Source organism: Diabrotica undecimpunctata, chromosome 6 (genome assembly GCF_040954645.1).
Source record: "Diabrotica undecimpunctata isolate CICGRU chromosome 6, icDiaUnde3, whole genome shotgun sequence".
Classification (NCBI taxonomy): Eukaryota; Metazoa; Arthropoda; class Insecta; order Coleoptera; family Chrysomelidae; genus Diabrotica; species Diabrotica undecimpunctata.
The window spans coordinates 151,293,021-151,312,238 of NC_092808.1; the positions used below are offsets into that span (position 1 = coordinate 151,293,021).

General features: G+C 33.9%; 1 protein-coding gene across 1 annotated transcript in view; it reads right to left on the minus strand.

The window, feature by feature from the left end:
• The window catches only part of loco (regulator of G protein signaling family member locomotion defects), a 128,785-nt gene that overhangs the window by 16,101 nt on the left and 93,466 nt on the right, over positions 1 to 19,218 (minus strand). The window contains exon 4 of the mRNA XM_072535790.1: positions 6,966 to 7,073. Within this exon, the coding sequence (XP_072391891.1) occupies positions 6,966 to 7,073 (108 nt within the window). The remainder of the gene's footprint in view (positions 1 to 6,965; positions 7,074 to 19,218) is intronic.

The following is a 19,218-nucleotide window of genomic DNA, read 5'->3' on the forward strand; positions in this document are numbered from 1 at the left end:
TATTCAGTTACGGGTAACAACAAGTGGTACAAATATGTACCAATAACCTATAAAGGGTTAAGGTGAAATTGTTAATGTGAATATTTGGTCTGAATTTGACAGGTCTATCACAAGTAATCAATGCACGCTTTGTTAATACGTTACCAGGTGGCGTTAGGAGCAAACAATAATTTATGAGAAGTTATAACATCTTAAAGAGTTTAAGATGTTCCCAATTAAGTATTTATTAATAAACAAAATTTAAAAGTCGAATTTAATACAACTCAAGAATGTTACACAGAAAAAACAATTAAAAAAATTTGAAAATCTGTAAAGAAACAAATTTTTTTTTAAATATAAACATTTTTTATAAAAAAGCAAGAAAGCAAAAAAAAAGATCAAGCATACTTCGGATTAAGGCAGCAAAGTCCGCTTGAGGGATTTACTCCCATTCGTCACGAACTGCTTGCTCCAAATCATTCATGGTTTCAAACTCACCATGGTTACGTCGAATACGTCGTCCCAGAATATTCCATGATTGCTGTATTGGATTTAAGTCTGCACTCTTTAGGGGGCATGGTAATAAACGAATCCCAACTTCATCCAAGTAATCCCGTGTTATTCTTGCGATGTGCGGACAAGCATTATCTTGCATCAGACGAAAGTTTTCTCCAACAAATGGGCCAAATGGCACTACATAATCTTCCAAACATTGCTAAATATACCGTTGAGCGTCCAAATTGCCCCCTTGAATTGTAACAAGTTCTGTATGAGCTTCTAGAGAAACGCCTGCTCACAATGTTATACCAGCTCCGCCAAATTGAACTCTCGGAGTAAAACAACATTGCTGATAACGTTCACCAGCTCTTCTCCATCAGAGTATCTGTTAAATCTTGATTCATCCGTGAAAAGCACAGCACTCCAATCGTCAACACCCCCATTAAGATGTTCATTTAAGCGTTTTCGAACGGTATAAACTGTGTTTCTATGGACATCATTTAATCGATGAACAAGTACTGGTGCTAATAATGTACGATCGTGTAACCTAAGAAAGCGATCTTCAACTTGACTTGTGGTTCTTCGTCCACCTTGACTTGGCCTCCTGATGTATTGTTCTGTTTCCCGAAATCTTTGTATTTCATCAAACACTGTACTTCGAGAAATTCCTAAAGAATTTGCGATATAACGAATGCTCCGCCCATCATCCTGTAACGTAAAGCAACAGTTTGTGCTACTTCTTCTTGTGACATAATTTTTTTAATGCAAGTTTTAAGCAGGAGACAATACAAAAACCTACAGCCGAACTTATAATCAGGTACAGTACGGCAATAAACTTAAATTAATACTAAGCCAGTATTCCACAGTATGTGTAAAAATGTGGTTGTTCGCACAAAACATCGTAAACAGACTCAAACAAGAAAAAAACGTTGTCGCTAATAAGCCATAAAATACAATTCAAACAAATTAAACAAGTTTTGATGTAAACACCCAACAAAAAAGAAAAAAATCTGAATGTCCGGTTAATTCTGCAGCCCAGTGTACATAAAACATAATAAAGCTTTACACTAGTCTACTATACCGCCTACTGTGACTTCTTCTTTTTTTAGTTTCTTAATATGTAATGTTCAAACATTTTTGTAACTAATTCCTTTGAAAATTCCTTATCTAAGATTTTCCAACGACCTGTAGACTCTCTTGAAAATAATTCGTTCATTCCAGTCGGCATCTTTTGTAATACCTTTTCAATGCTGCCGCTACTATAGATCATAAACATTGGAGCTTTTATGGTCTCGCTAAAACAACATTGTATTGATTACAATGTTATACAATGTTATCGATGTGATTCACATGAATGAATGACGTAAAAGATCATGCGAATATTCCATTAAAGCTTTTCAACAAGCGTGCCACGAGAAAATACGTAAACAAGCTCTAGAACCTCCGAAAAGCATAATCGAAAATAAAATATAAATATTAATATGAGTATATAATGAATATTTTTCGAGTATGAATAGTTGAGATTGCTTTACCACGTAAAGTGCTCGCATTGATAAACTTGTACGCTAACGCTGTGTATAAAATATAATTATAAACTACGATATTTAGAATCGCAGAAGGAAAGGAATTATTGGAATCTGAACCGGCGAATTCATATGAGTCTCTCCGAGACGTAATACTTTCGCAACATATGCAGAATCCGTTTACTCTCAGCGGGTACAAAAATCTCCGATACAAGGTCAAGACTTGACCATAATAGATGATGATCTTGGTATTGTTACAATATTTAAAAGCATTCCTTTTATTTCGGTTGTTTTGGTATTTGTATGTAGGCTTTAAATATTTTAAGGTCAATGATATATTGGAAGGATGAAAAATATTGAAAATATAATGCATTTTAAAAAAGAATGTACAAGATAATACAATAGTGGGGAGAAGAAGTCCAGACAGAAACTGGTGTCCAGATTTTTGTGTTATCTGCTAGACTTATGAAACAGCAATAAATAATAATACTTAAAGGCGTTATTTTGCATCAGTACTGTGATGTGTTTACGATCCGGTATGTTTATGTTTGTTTTCATGGACGTTTTAAGCCACTTCTACTTCGGTTTGCCATTACATTTTTATAAGGGCACCTTGATGATGATACCACTTTTTATCATCATCACGTTGCCCTTATTAAAGAGTATCGACCTTGTTCAGTTTTCTGTGCCATTCTTCTCTGTCCCTTGCTTGGATTTTCAGTTGACAACACCGACCTTCTCAGCATCCTGTTACCCCGTGTATCTACGTCAGCTTTGGTTTGCACCGTCTTCTTATTCCCACCGGCTGCGCTGTTAAATCCTTTTCTACAGTTTAAAGTTATACCTACACCTTCATATTCTGTTTTGACAGACTGCTTCAAATATTTCGCATAGTACATTTCTATTTCAGTTTACTCTTCAGAAAAACGTAATAGAAATATCTTTTTTCGTCACCCATTCAAAGATTTTTTTTTTTGGCCGCGCATTATTAGAAAAAATAGTCTTTAAGGACATATAATTAGTCTACTCTTACCTATGATCGTGTGGTATTCATCAGGAATAAAAATCATCAAAAATAAAGTGAAGGTAGTCAAATAAGCATACACACTATCGATACAAGTCCGATTTGCCTTCGATACAATAATTTTTGAGATGTACCGATATCGAAGCAGCATCTTACTCAAGAGTGATAGTATGAATAGATCTTTTATAATGGTGTATATAACACAACATTTGAGGTGAGAATAACTGGGCACGTGCAATTACCTTGTATGCTGAAGGTCACCAGAATCACATGTCAAGGGGTATAATTAAAATAACAAAGCTAACTTTACATTGTAATCGTGACACGTGATTCCGATATTTTATGACAGTAATGCATGTGCATAACCATCCGTCAGCATTTCCAACATTGAGTTGTAGTTTTATCATCAATGCCACACGTTTTTGAACTAATGATGCACAAGGACCATGGAAACAAGATTGGTTCCCGAATGGGAGTCACAAGTCTATTATCTACTATATTTATTGTATTAAAGTAATTTCAGAGCTTTAATCTGCTTCGTTTCAAGGTATATCATGCTATTCTTCTGATATTGTATACATTATTATGCAGATAAATAACAAGATATTATAAGATAGATAGATTTCCGTGACCGTTTTATTTCAACGACTTGGCAAACCCTTTGTCTCTAAGAGAGGCTTCGTTAATAACATGAAAATTATGTGAAAAATCATTATCAGTTTATAAAACAAAGACTTATCGTCAAAATTAAAGGAATGCAAGAAAAAATGGACAAAACATAAAAAAAAGCCTGTTTTTATTGATTGTTGAACGCAAGAAACTTTTTTTCACATTGTTCAACTTAATATCTTTAGTTTAGGATTAGAGCATATGAGATGGAGGAAAATGTCGTAAAAAAACAACTGCAGTGACCGACGACATAAATAAGATTGTTATTGTGTATTATCTTGCACATAGCAATGTGACTAGAACTTGGCCAAGTGACTGCTAGCAACAGAATCGGAAGTATGTGTGTCTCAAAATAGAATTATATTGGCCCACAAGAGATGATTTGAAGTTTAGATTTCTTCTTGATCAGCTATTTATTATTATCAGATCTTTCATCTTTATCGTATACTGGTATCTTAAAACATATATTGATACCTCTCGTTTTATCATCAATCAGACCTGGCTTATTTACAGAATATAGGCCTCTAGATATTTCCATTTATCTCTGCTTTTCTATCAATAGTTGGTTGCATAATTCGTGGGTACATCCTATTTGGGAGTCTTCCCCGACTTCGCTTATCTGTTCGTGTACGTCATCTTCATTTTTGCCTTTTAATAAGCCCGATAATGTCTTCTACTCAGTTGTCTACAAATTTACTGGTTTATCAGTCTATTTCTTAAGCTTATAACAAGCATTAATGTCTTTATTTTACGCTGTTTTGTCTCAATTTTTCCGCTGATATTTTTGTTAAGCTAAGGTTCCTGTTCCGTATTCGAGGACTGGTTGGCTACCTGGTTAAAGACTTTTCTTTTTATATACATAGAATGTAACATTTGTTTGTGAAAATCTATCATTTTTACGAATGCAGCCAATCATAAGCTTCCTCTTCTGAGTAGCTCAGATGTTTGACTGTCTCGCGTGAATCATATTTTTTATGGTCCAAATTCAAACATCTTTCAACAATTTCTATGAGCTTTTTCTCATTGGATACGAGATTTGTCATTATTCTGAATTTTCTGTAGTTTATCTTTAAACCGATTCTATCCATCGATGTTCTCAATTACTTCTTCAATTCATCATCTCTCCGAGTCTTATTATTTTTGGGGGCATATGGACATCTTTCATTCATATTTTGTCCCATAAATTGTAACAAAATTATAGTTAACTCTAAATATTAAATACTCGAGAAAAAAAAATGATTCTACACATGGTTCTGCACAGAAGTACTTAATGGAAAAATGTAAATAAATAAAAGAGACTAGGTACTCGAAAAATATGCTAATAAAGACAGAAAAAGTATACGGCAATTACACCAGGAACCGCTACAAAGGGAAATATGAAAACTAAAGATGCACCGGCATTCCCGGGTACCACTAATCCAGCCCCACCTGGTCAAATGGCTATACCTACTGTTCCTGTCGGATCGGCATCATGATCAGACCGGAATTCCAAAATGTTTGCTCCACCCCTCAACCGGATCTGACTTTTTTTATCAATAAACGGTATTTCAGAGTAAACTTCAAGATCATGGAGTATGTCGGCTTTTAAACCACTCATAGAGGATACAAGTGGAACCGGTTAGAAAAACGCTCCTTGATATACCCATTTATCAGATAAGAGAAACAGAAGCACAGAAGAAGGTTCCTTGATAACATCGATAAAGACATGAGAAATATGGGAATACGTGCTTGACGGAGGAATGCAATGAATAGGGACGACTGAAGAGAAATTATTGAGCAGGCTAGGACCGACACAGCGTTGTAAAGTCAGTATAATGATGATGATGAAAGGACATATGGCGCTTTATAAGATGCCAAAGAATACAGATTAAGGGAGTAACAGACCAGAACCCAAGGAAAAGGATCCATGGATAGACTATTAAAAGATGTTATATAGAGAAGGACAACAAATGAAACAGAAACATAGAAAATAATGATATATAAAAGCGAAAGGGTCAAAAAGCACTTAAAAAGCTAAATAATGGAAAAGTCGCAGGTAAAGATGAGATACTAAATGAACCACTAAAATATTGTGGAGCAGCCATGACGCAATAAATAACAGCATTCATTAAATAGATATGAAACACAATAAAATACTGGAAGAATGGAGAACTAGCAAACAAATCCCGCTATTGTAAAAACTAATAAATCAGAGGATAAGTTTAGAAAATGAACAAGAAGGTTTTTGTAATGGAAGACAGTGTACAAATGCAGCATTCGTCGAGAAATCGTTATGAGTATAACAAACCAGTTTTGGATTTTTGATCGGCCAAGAATAAGGCATAATTAATCTTTTATATAAAAGAGAAGTTCCTTTAATCATAGATGAAGTCATCAAAAGCGTTACCAAAGGAAGAGGATATAGAATGGGGAACAAATGAGTCAACATTTTCAGACGAAGCAATATTGACATAAGATAGTTTGCGCAGAGTAGACTACAGATTTAAGACAAGAGCAAAAGAAAATATTAAGACGAATTCAAGAACTACGCTGAGAGACCGACAAGTAATTAGAAGAAAATGAACCATAAAAAAAATTGAATGGCAGAGTCGCATAAGTATTCATGGAAGATACCACAGTGTTTAAAATAACAAGAGATCACCAAACGGTAGAACTAGAAGTTTCATGGAACGAAAATGTAGCAATCTACCAAAAAACATGCAGAGTTCCTTATAGCGGGGAAGAATAAGGGTAAACCTTAAGAAGGCTACATGAGACATATATACACAAGGATAAAATGAGGACAATATAAGAAATCTTCATAAATCGATTGCATTGAAGGAGAGTAAACATTAAAAAGGCTTCATGAGACAAAATATATAAGGAACAAATGAGGACAACTAAGAAATCTTTAGAAATCGATTGCATTGAGAGATTATAAGAATTAAAAGCATACATATTGGTGGGAACAAACGAAAAGAACAGATCAAAGCAGGCAGGTCAAAAAATACAGAATTCTTAGAAATTTCATAAATGATGAGGATGGAAACATTGAACAATACAGAGAAGAAGAAAGAAAAAGGAAAACACAATAAAGAAAATAAAAATGATCTCAACTCACATATACACATGTATTATCGTTAAAATTTTCGGTATTTCCTTGAATATTCTTATTAAAATCACCACAGCAGCTAATATATCGAAAATTAGAGGATCCAAAGTACATTATTCTACCTAATTTAATTATACGGTATTAAATAATACTTTTATTGTAATAATAGAAAGTTACTTACCGCAAACATGTGAAGTCCTAAAGGATCAGCCAACAGCTTTTCGAAAGACCCGGCCCACACCGAAGGTCCTTCCGAATAGTTACATTTCACAAAGTTCTGGTCATCGCACTGTAACAGAAAAAAGTTGTTCAGATACACCAACATCTTCACTGCGCGATGAATAAAACGATACTAAACGAAAAGCGCACGGCGCGATCTAAAATAAAAGCGCGATGGAGTGGAGAGTCAGCGATATACATACACATACCGCATACATACGTATAGGCAATGTAGGCAGTTTGTTTATTCAATCAAACAATTTTATTTTACAGCTGCATTTTAATGGACGACTTCAAATTTATTTAACAGAATAATTGATATGGTGGTACAGTACAGAACGGACATGGAGTGTTTTGTTCTAGGATGAATGAATGCATTCCTGACATTGCTATCGTCTACCAAATGTTTTCAGCACAAAAAAAGTTCATAACCGACTTGAGAAAGCACGCAATTTTTTATTGTTGTCTTCATGTAATGTTTTTTGCACTTTCATTGAACAAATACTTAACTACTTAAATGAAAAATTTTTAATCTGTATTGTACAGGGTGAGATTAAGTGTTGGTACATGCACTAGGATTAGGTTAATCGGACCAAAATATGCCCTTAATAAAATGATGTGAAGAAGAGAGTTAAAATCTTTTTTCGTTTTTTTTTGCAAATAATTTAATTGCAGAGGTTCTTTGAGTGATTTAAAATCACTCAAACCATAACGTAAACATCAGAAAAGGAATCATAAAATCATTATATGATAGAGCCCGAAACACCTGCTCTAACGAAAATGCATTTCAGAAAAAAAACTTGCTAACACAGGTTTTAACAAAAAATTATTAACCATTGTCATTTATAAACAAGGCATTTAACAAAATTACAGAAAGAGGCCAACAAAGCACCATAAACAATCCAGAAACACTCACAAGAAGGGATTCAAAGATGACAACAATACCATAATGTAAAGAGCTTATTTAAAAAATTGAGAAGGATAGAAAATAAGTATCACAACACACATAATAACAACAACATTCAAAACCTGTCCAAAACCAAATAAAACACACAAGAAAGATTAAAGAACTGCATCTATAATATATTCTGTGAATGCAATAAGTTATGGAGAAACCAAAAGACCACTAAGTGTCAGGATAAATGAGCATAAAACATACATCAGAGATAAACATGCCTGGGATATCGAGCACAGAGCAAAATGTAAAGATGCATCAATAATCATGAAAGAAACAGACATGAAAAAGAGAAAAGTCAAAGAGGCAGCTCTTATCTACCTAACCCCTTACCGCATAGTGGGTCATATATGGTACAATACTTAGTTTTATACCTAACCATGATAAATTGAATCTTGTTTTAAAGTATTTATACATGACATGTCCATTATATAGCACATATTTCGTATAACCGGTACTAAAGCGGAAAATTTGCAAATGTCCGCGGTCTGATAGCTGTTCATAAGAATTGTGCAATTTGATATTCAATTATCGAAGTTTCTACTGAATATTTTTGTACAAAAAAAATAGGGACATCAAGGATATACCTTCAAGAAAGAATTTCTGTAAGTATTTTCACGTATTTCTTTATAGTTTGGTATTTTTTGATCAAAAATATGCTTGTGTCATATATGCCACAATATGCACTGTCGTGCAAAACTCTCTTTTACATATGACACAATATGCGTTCTGAACTAGGTATTATTATTTTTTTTATATTAGATAATGGATCCAAAAAAAGTTTTATGGTGAAACTCTTGTAGTAGTGGACATGGTAGTGAAGACGAAAGGCTATTAGATATATAATACATAATAATGAATCAGATATTATTATCCCAGAAACGGATTTAAAAATCAGTTCGGATAGCGAAGATGATTTCTTTGGACGAATTACGACGTAATCTAATAAAGAATAGAAATAAAAATCATCCAACTTGGAAAAAAGGAAATTTGGTAACATCAAATAATGATATAAGATCACTTAGTTCTACTGATCTGCCAATTGCAACAAGCGGATTCCCCCTACGCATTTTTTTTTAACAAATGAGATGATCAAAGATATAGTTTATCAAACTATATTATATTCAGTGAAAAAAAGACCTCAAAAACCTTTGAAACTTTCTGAAAATGAGCTAGAACAGTTCTTAGGAACCTGTATTTATATTTCAAAAGTGCAATTGCCAAACGCTAGAAGCTATTGGAACTCCAGCCTGAATCATCGATTGATCTCAGATGTTATGTCATGTAATAGATGGAAAGAAATAAAACGTTTTTTACATTTCGCGAACAATAACGATGCTATTGCTGCCGGTGATCCTGGTCATGATAAACTTTTTAAAATCCGACCGCTACTAAATAAACTGAGGAATCAATTACTCAAAGTTCCGAAAGATGAATTTTTAGCCATAGATGAGCAGATAATTCCAACAAAGGCGCTTTCATCTATAACATCTATACAATATAATACCCACAAATGGAGATATAAGGCGTTTATTCTTAGTGGTGTCAGCGGATTTTCCTACGATTATGAAATTTTTGTAGGAAGCCAGCTAATGTTGTACCCGATGGTTTTCCTGATTTAGGGGTAAGTTCAAATGTGGTTCTTCGGCTAACACAAACAGTACCAAGACATAAATCACAAAATATTCTTTGATAATTGGTTCAACACCGTCCCATTGCAAATTTATCTATCTATTTCTACCAACAAAACTAAATGTATGACAATAGCAAAAGATCCGAGATGTAAGTTAGTGGTTGAGAACAACCCCATAGAACAGGAGATGCAATTCATATATCTGGGCATAGATATATCAAGCACACACGACCCAGTAAAGAACCTAAGAAGTCAGATCAACAAAGCATCCGCATTGTCGGGATGTCTGCGGGAGATAGTCTGGTCAAATCCGTATATGCGCACAGTAGTAAAATTAGAATCTACAAGACTTGCATACGACCGATCATGACATATGGCATAGAAGTGCGCGAAGATACCAACAAAACCAGACAGATGCTAAGGGTTGCCGAAATAAAAACCCTAAGAACAATAGTGGACAAAACAAGAAGAGACAGGGTGAGAAATACAAACGTCAGAGAGCAGTGCAAAATTCAAGATATTGTAAGATGGGGAAGGCAGCGTAAGAGGATGTTACAATCATGTAAGACGAATGGATGAGAATAGACTCCCAAAAATTGCCCTAGAAAACAACCCACCCGGTTCAAGACTTCCCGGAAGACCACCTAAAAGATGGAGGGATAGTTGGCAATCTATCTCCCAGGAAATTAACCAGAGGCAGCTTCAGAATAAAACAGATCGAAAGATCTCCAAGAAGTAGAAGAAGAATCTTGTTTTAATGCATAGTGTGTCATATATGACACACAAAAAAAGACAAAAAAGTAACCTAGTAGGATTTTTTTATATTTTTACATATTTTTATTAAAAAAAATCATGCAGTAAGGGGTTAATGAAGAAAAATAAACCCATTAGCAGAATGTAGTAGATTGTGGTCGTCAATACTAAAAGAAAAAGTCAACAAAAAGAATATACAGTATACTCCCTCTACAACGAACACGGTTATTACGAGTTTTCGCTTATAACGAGGTACATTAGATGTAACGTGAAATTTCTATTGAACTTTAACTCTCTATAGCGAGGTAAATTTGCTTATAACGAGAGAAAAGAAGATTGAAAAACGTGTTTTTTTAGGTTTTGGCCCGACCGTAGCTATACATAAATACCCTTTTTAAATGCCGTCCGCAATAAACTTCTTACAATTTATGATTCTTAGTCCGAAATTTACAATTTATGATTCACAAGTGTCATTGTAGGGGGTTGACCATTCACACCTAATAATAGGTCCTAATAGACAAGATATGGAAAGTATTTTAAAGGTTGTCAGAAATCTTTAGAAAATATAATAGATAGAATACTGGTCAATTTAACGCAGTCAAAAATAACAGACTTCTTCCAATTGCAGACGCGTATTTCATTGAAAATAAAAGTAAACAACTTTATTTTAAAAACGCCATTCAAACAATATTTATTAGCATCTTATATTGCTCCGAATGGCTTCACTATAGAAAGTTAATGTTTTAGAAAACTACATATTCATATGTATGCACACTATTATTGTTGTTAGATATAACGAGATCCGCTTATAACGAGGTAATTAGTCTGCCATTTCAGATCTCGTTATAGAGGGAGTCTACTGTACCAACAATAGCGGATAGAAAGTCGGAGACATATCATCTACAATTATACACAATACATATATAATAATAATTGTTTAAATTCAAATATGGTTGTATAAATTAATCATTACATTTTTCCTCCCCTGTATTCATCCGATCCTAATAGTACCGCTGAGGGCTCGGAAATACATATCGCGAGAAGAGCACGAGTCGTTGAAAAGAAAAGACGCAACCCGGCACGTGAACCCATGCACGCATATTGAATTGATTTCGTTCGTTGTTTTGTAGTGCAAACCCTGGTAATTAGACCCAGCGGTAAGTTTTACCTAGTTTTACCTTAACCTATAAATTGTCTTTGATTGTTTATTGCAACCATTTAAATTTTAATAATTATTTGCACCAATGAGTTAAAAGTTCATTTTTCTCGCCAGAGTTACCGAAGGAATAGTTCTGTTAATTAAGTACTATTAATTTGTAATAGTACATTTGTTTGTTAATACCCCACATTGGCCTATCTAGCCGGATTTGTACTCATTTATTGAAAAAATATTTTTTGTTATATTTAAATTTTAATGGTTGGTTTCGTCCAATGTCGTATTTTTTATCGTTTTGAGGGTTCTTATCTTAAGTTTGCGTCTCTTGTCGTGGCTCGAGAATAATTTATGACCTTTTTGTAAAATCGACCATATGGGACTTTTAAAAGGGGATTATCGTCGTTTTAATAAAGTATCGAATTACAAATCGGTAATTTCGGGGTTTTAGACCACATTTTTGTACACTTTCGTTTGTATAATATTTTTGGAACTTGTTAAAAATTTAAAATGGAAAAACTTGAAGAAAAGAATAGGAAGCTCAAATTTTTAAGAAAAACTGCGTTAAATGATATTCAGTTAATTTTCGATTTAGGTTTTAAGTCCCTTTCAGACGTTTCTATTCGCCCTTTATTTAAAATTAGACTAGAAGAATTAGATTCGATTCGCGAAGAGTTCTTAAAACATCACACTAATATTATTAGTAATATTCTTTCTGTACCAGACGCGGATACGAGGGTTGAAGAAAATGTTCGGGAATTATTTTTGGAACAATTTTATAAAATAAAACTATTTAGTGCGGAATTATTTGAGCCACAATTTGAAACTCCAGAACCGTTTAGATCAGTAATAGTTCCACAATCAAATATTCGCTTGCCTAAAATAGAGCTGCCTAAATTTAAGGGTGATTTTAAGGAGTTTAGTTCATTTTTAGATTTATATAATTCGGTTGTACATAATAACGCAGGCCTAGCAGACGTAGAAAAGTTTAAGTATTTGAAAGGATGTTTAGAAGGGACTCCACTTAGTTTGATTCGTAATTTGTCAATAAATAGCGATAATTATCAAATTGCTTACGATCTAATTGTTAAACGCTACACAAATGTTCGTCGTTGTGCGACCGCGCATTGGGATGCGATCTTGGGCGTACAAAAAATATCGGTAGTTAATTCGAAAAATCTGGCTAAATTAGTAGATACGTTTTTAGAAAATTTAGCCGCATTGAAAACATTAGGTCTTCCGACAGAACATTGGGATTTTATTATGTTTAATTTACTTTTGTCGAAATTAGACGCGGATTCAGTAAAGTTATTTGAGTTAGAAAATAAATCGAATAAAATCCCGTCATTTCAAAAATTGGTAGAGTTTATTGAAACTCAGTACATTGCTTACGATAATTTGAATAGTAGCTTAAGTGAATCTAAGAAATCGTCGAGGGCTCCAACTTATACGGAGCCAAAGTGTAATTATAAACATTCCAAGGAGTCAAGGCATAATAGTAGTTCATCCTTTGTTACAAATTCGTCGTCAATATGTTGTGCTTTATGTAAACAAAGTCATTTTCTAAACCAATGCTCGTTATTTTTGAAAAAATCTCCAAAAGAAAGATACCAATTTTGTAAAGAATCTTCCTCGTGTTTTAGGTGTCTTAATCAGGCTAATCATTCTGTCAAGTCGTGTCCAAAGGCCTTTAAATGTAGTAAATGTAATAGTCACCTTCATAATAGTTTGTTGCACTTTGATAGAAATCGTTCCAATAGTCAGTCGTCCATAGAAAATACTAATAATCCAGGGGCATCGGGAGTCGAACAAAATTCGCCTGAAATATCACATTGTGCTGCTAGTTTTATAGGGAAGAAAAACGAGACAAAAAAGGAAATTTTGCTCGGTACCGTTTTAGTTCACGCGATTGATAGTAAGGGGTGTAAACAGCCCTTGAGATGTCTGCTAGATTCAGGTTCAATGAGTTCGTTCATTAGTCGTAAAGCTGCCAGTAGATTAGGTTGGCCTAAAACTCCTTGTTCATTTGAAGTTAACGGACTCAATTCGATGCAAACGAAACTGAATCAAGGTCAAATAAGTTTTTCTATCCAACCTCGTCATCAGGAGTCACCGGTGTTTCACTTGGAGGCTATTATTACAGATCGGGTTTGCTCGGATTTGCCGAGCACCAAAATTGACATATCGACGTGGAATTATATTAAAAATTTGAAGTTAGCCGATCCCGAATTTAACTGTAGTCAATCTATAGATTTGTTAATTGGTTGTAGCATATTTTCGAAGCTGTTGTTAGAAGGTAAAATTGAAGGTAAAGCGGGACAACCAGATGCCCTAAATACCGTTTTTGGTTATATTTTGTTAGGACCTACTAGCACACCTAACCTTTCGTCGACTTCGCTTGTTTGTCTTTCAAATATTGAAGACCCACTAAATTCTTCGTTAACGAAATTTTGGGAACTGGAAAACGTACCGGAAAAGCCAGTTTCAGAACCAGAAGACGTTCTGTGTGAGAACATTTATCTGGAAACGCATAATCGGGACGTCTCGGGTAAATATGTTGTATCTTTGCCTTTTTGTGAATCGCCGCCTTGTTTGCAAGATAGCTATGATATTGCTTTAAATAGATTGCTATCATTAGAACGACGCTTATCTCGTCAACCAAGTTTGAAAAAAGAATATTCTTTTCATATGCAGGAGTATCTTGATTTAGGTCATATGCAGTTAGTCTCTAATGCCGAAAAGAAAAGGGGAAAGTATTATATTCCACATCATTGCGTTGTGAAACCAGATAGTGTTTCAAGTAAAATTCGAGTTGTATATAATGCGTCTCAGAAAAGTCCCAGTCGCGGTAAATCTTTAAACGACTATTTACTGGTCGGTCCTAAGCTGCAACAGAACATAGTCTCGCTGTTGTTGAATTTTAGACTTAATCGTTTTGCGCTGTGTGCGGACATTCGTCAGATGTATCGTAATATTTTAGTCGCTCCTGAACACACGGATTATCAACGCGTGTTATGGAGATTTTCTAGCGCTGAGGAAATTCAGGAATATCGTTTATTAACTGTTACTTTTGGAATAGTATCTTCGCCGTATCTCGCTTTAAGAACTCTCCAACAATTAGCATTAGACGAAGGCTCTCGTTTTCCTAACGCCGTCTCGCTTATTCGTCACGCTTCGTATATTGATGATTTTGTTTTTGGTGCTTCGACTCTCGAAGAAGCACAAACTTTAGTTGACGAATTAGTCGCTTTGTTAAAGTTAGGAGGCTTTGAATTACGGAAATGGTGTTCGAATGAATCCAAATTGTTGTCGCAATTTCCTGAATCCCATATTAATCCTCACTCCATTAATTTTGATCCAGAAGCAAATGGTCCTTCATTAAAAATCCTTGGTTTGAAGTGGATTGCACAGTCCGACGTCTTTCAATTTTCAGTCAAATTGCAAGACGTCCCTTGTACCAAAAGATCGTTTTTGTCCGAATTAGCTCGAATTTATGATCCTTGTGGTTACTTAACACCTATTACCTTTTTTATTAAACATTTAATCCAACAACTTTGGGCAACCGGTCTTAAATGGGATGATCGTCCTCCTTCGGAAATAATTCGTGTATGGGAGCAATATAAGAGCGAATTATCTCTTATTTCACAGTTCGAAATTCCTCGTTTTTTGAATATTTCCTCATGTCCCATCTTAGAGCTTCATGGATTTGCCGATGCTAGTGAAAAGGGATATGCTTGTGTCGTTTATATTCGTAGTATTAATACTCGTAACCTAGTTCAAGTTAATTTACTGTGTGCCAAATCGAAAGTAGCTCCTATAAAACAGATTACTATACCTCGATTAGAATTGTTAGCTGCTGTTCATTTGGTAAAACTTATGTCGTTTGTGTTAGAGTCGTGGAAGCATATAATATTTCAAAATGTGTATACTTGGTTAGATTCTCAAATCGTATTGCACTGGATTAAAAGCTCCCACTCGAGATTCAAAACTTTCGTCGCAAATCGCATTTCGATAACCATGTCTCGTTACAGGGGAGTTAGAACTCAAAAGGCCTATTTGTGTCTATTTGTATGTTGCGCTACAAAGGCTTTAAATCTTGAATTAGCTAGTGATTTGATCGCGGAAGCTTTTTTGGCTGCTTTACAACGTTTTTATTAATTTTGTTTTGTTCGGCTTTTGTCAATATAACCGCGACGAAACCACCATTTTAATTTTAATTTTTTTATTGTAGTTTAAGTTTTGAATATTTGTTTAAGATTTGTATAGGAATTGTTTGTATTAATTATCGTTTTAGTTGTTTAAGTAATGATAGTATTTAGAATTCGTTTTGTTTTTTAAAGACCTTATGGCCTTTAAAGGGGGGAGAATGTTTAAATTCAAATATGGTTGTATAAATTAATCATTACATTTTTCCTCCCCTGTATTCATCCGATCCTAATAGTACCGCTGAGGGCTCGGAAATACATATCGCGAGAAGAGCACGAGTCGTTGAAAAGAAAAGACGCAACCCGGCACGTGAACCCATGCACGCATATTGAATTGATTTCGTTCGTTGTTTTGTAGTGCAAACCCTGGTAATTAGACCCAGCGGTAAGTTTTACCTAGTTTTACCTTAACCTATAAATTGTCTTTGATTGTTTATTGCAACCATTTAAATTTTAATAATTATTTGCACCAATGAGTTAAAAGTTCATTTTTCTCGCCAGAGTTACCGAAGGAATAGTTCTGTTAATTAAGTACTATTAACTTGTAATAGTACATTTGTTTGTTAATACCCCACAATAATATTTAATAATAATAATTTATTCATCCTGAAAGATCATTTACATGATATAGGATAAGTCGAATAAAAAATATAAAATACTTATAAAACATCACAATTTTAAAATTACAAGATAAAAAGTACATAGGATTAATTATTTACATCACCCAGATATTCACTTACACTGTAGAAACAATTTTGCAATAGAAAAGATTTTAATTTATATCTTTCTTTCTTTCTTTCTCCCCTTCCTTTTACCCTAACAGGGTGTCGGATTTGGGCTAGCTATTTTAATTTCCATTTACCCACCTCTTCCATTCTTTTCTGTTTCCTGCCATTATTTTCAATTCCTCGAGTGATTTTTGTTTAAGTTTTCCCGCCTCTACTACTTGCTGTATCCATTTTTTTCTTGGTCTGCCTCTTTTTCTTTTTCCGATGTTTTTTGCTTCATAAATTTTTCTTGTTATTCTATTGGATTGCATCCTCATCAGATGCCCATACCAGTTCATTTGTCTCTTTGCTATTTTGTTCATTATCGGTTCCTGGTTGGCCATTCTCCTAATAGTCTCGTTGCTTAATCTATCCCATTTTGTCTTTCCAACTATCCTTCTTAGATGTCTCATCTCCATTGCGTTTATCCTGCTCTTATGTTTTTCCAGAATTGTCCAGTTTTCACTTGTATAGAGCACAGTCGGTATCACTATTGTGTTATATATTTTTATTCTTGTTTCTCGTGCAAGTTCTCTTTTTCCCATTATTGGGGCTAACGCATAATATAACTTGTTTGATTTCTTTGCTCTATTTGTTATTTCCCAGTCTATTTTTCCATCATTAGTTATTATACTTCCCAGGTATTCGTAAGTTGTTTCTATTCCCTACTATTTCCAATTCTGAGTTTTTATATTTTATCTTTATTTGATTATCTTCCTTATCTCCTTTGCCGCTGATTATCATTATCTTACTTTTTTCCTTGTTTATCTCCATTTTAAGTTCTTCTATTTGTTCTACCCATATATCCATTAGTTTCTGCATTTTATTCTCGGAATCTGCTATTAGTACTATGTCGTCTGCATACATTAAGGACTCTATTGTTAACGGTTGTAATCTGCGGTAACCTATTATTGTCTGTAGTTGATTAGTTCTGACTCTAGTGTTTCTTATCAACTCGTTCATTACTATTATGAATAGCAAAGGGCTGAGACTATCTCCTTGTTTAATACCTCTCTTCCAATTAAATTCTTCCGATCTTTCCCCTGTTATTTGTACCCTTCCTTTTAATTTATATCGAAATTTATTTAAATTCGTTTCAGATTTAATACTGTTGGGAAGATGATTGAAAAGTCTTATAACCCATATAATACTGGGATTTTTCAAATCGTGCTGTATTATGTTTTGGTACTCTGATGAAATCATTTTGCCTAGTTGAGTATTGGTGATAATCAGAGTTTAAATGAAAAGATGTTATATTGGCTTTTATATATGTAGTATACATTTAAAAATATATATAGAAGGTACTGTTAAAATGTTGTATTTTTTAAAATATTGTCGACATGAATGCCTATATGGTAAATTAAAAATTAATCGAATTATCCTTTTCTGAGACAAACACTCTTGTAGCATTCACAGCACTACCCCAAAGATTTATATTGAGGGCCAAGTGAGAATAAACAATTGCATAATAAACATTCAATAACTGTTCGTTTTTAAGGAAACTTTTTAATTGCAATATTGCGTGATAACTACTATTTATGCTTTTGCAAAGATGATTAATTTGAGATTCTCAGCTCATGTTACTATCCAGATACAAACCTAAAAGTTTGGTTGAAGTTGTAGAATGAACCAGGCTATCATTTACTTTTATAGAAAACTGGTAACTTGAATTTGATCTATAGTAGAATTGCATGTTTGTTGTTTTTTGGGCATTAACACTCAAAGCATTTTTTTTAAACCACTCTGTAAAATCTTCTGATATAACATTCAGTTGAACAGTTAATTCCTCGACACTTGAAGCAGATGTAGCAATAGTTGTGTCATCTGCATACATAAATATGTTATTTGACCTGACATATCTGGCCATATCAATAATATAGCATAGGAATATTAATGGCCCCTATATTGAACCCTGAGGAACCCCAATATCAATATCACCATAATCTGATTGTGAGTCACTAAGTTTAACGAGGATCTTCCTAGAATGTAAATAAGATGACATCCATAATGAGAACTGACCCCTAAAACCAAGATTTTTTAACTTCTCTAAAACAACACGTACGTTTATGGTATCAAATGTTTTTAAGAGATCAAAATATGTAACACACACATGTAACACACAATACACAAACATATAACTACATAAACATACATTTTACAAACTAGTAACATACTAACAAATAATACAAAAATACAAAAAACAGTCAGAATTTGATATCCTGAGGGTACAAACACCACTCTCAGACTTTTTCAACTAAAAGCAGGCTATTGTCTAAAAGATCGAGACCAAATCAATCGTCAATTTTGAAAAAACATAACCTGTAAGAACTTTGTTGGTTATATATTTTCACAATTTTTTTAAAATAATCTATTCATGAAAACAATTTCCGGAGTTGAAATCGAAACGTCAAACAATAGTTAAAATCAATTGTGGCTTAATCCCCCATAAAAATAATATTTAATATAATTTCTGTATAATTATACAGAACCTGAATCGACAAGTTGGCGTCCGTTACAGCGAAAGTGCCAAACAAATTATTCAGTTAAATCAATTGTGTATCCGCTCAATGAAATGCAGCTGTGAATTGTCTGATTGAATAAATAGACCATACTGTTTCCGATTAGATAACAAGACGTCCCTGCGAAACCCTTTATGAAAAGGGTAATAGAATATGATTTGCATGTGTGTTTACGTGCTATAATAAGTACTCCACAAAATTTGATTAGAAATATTGGTTTTGTCTAGATA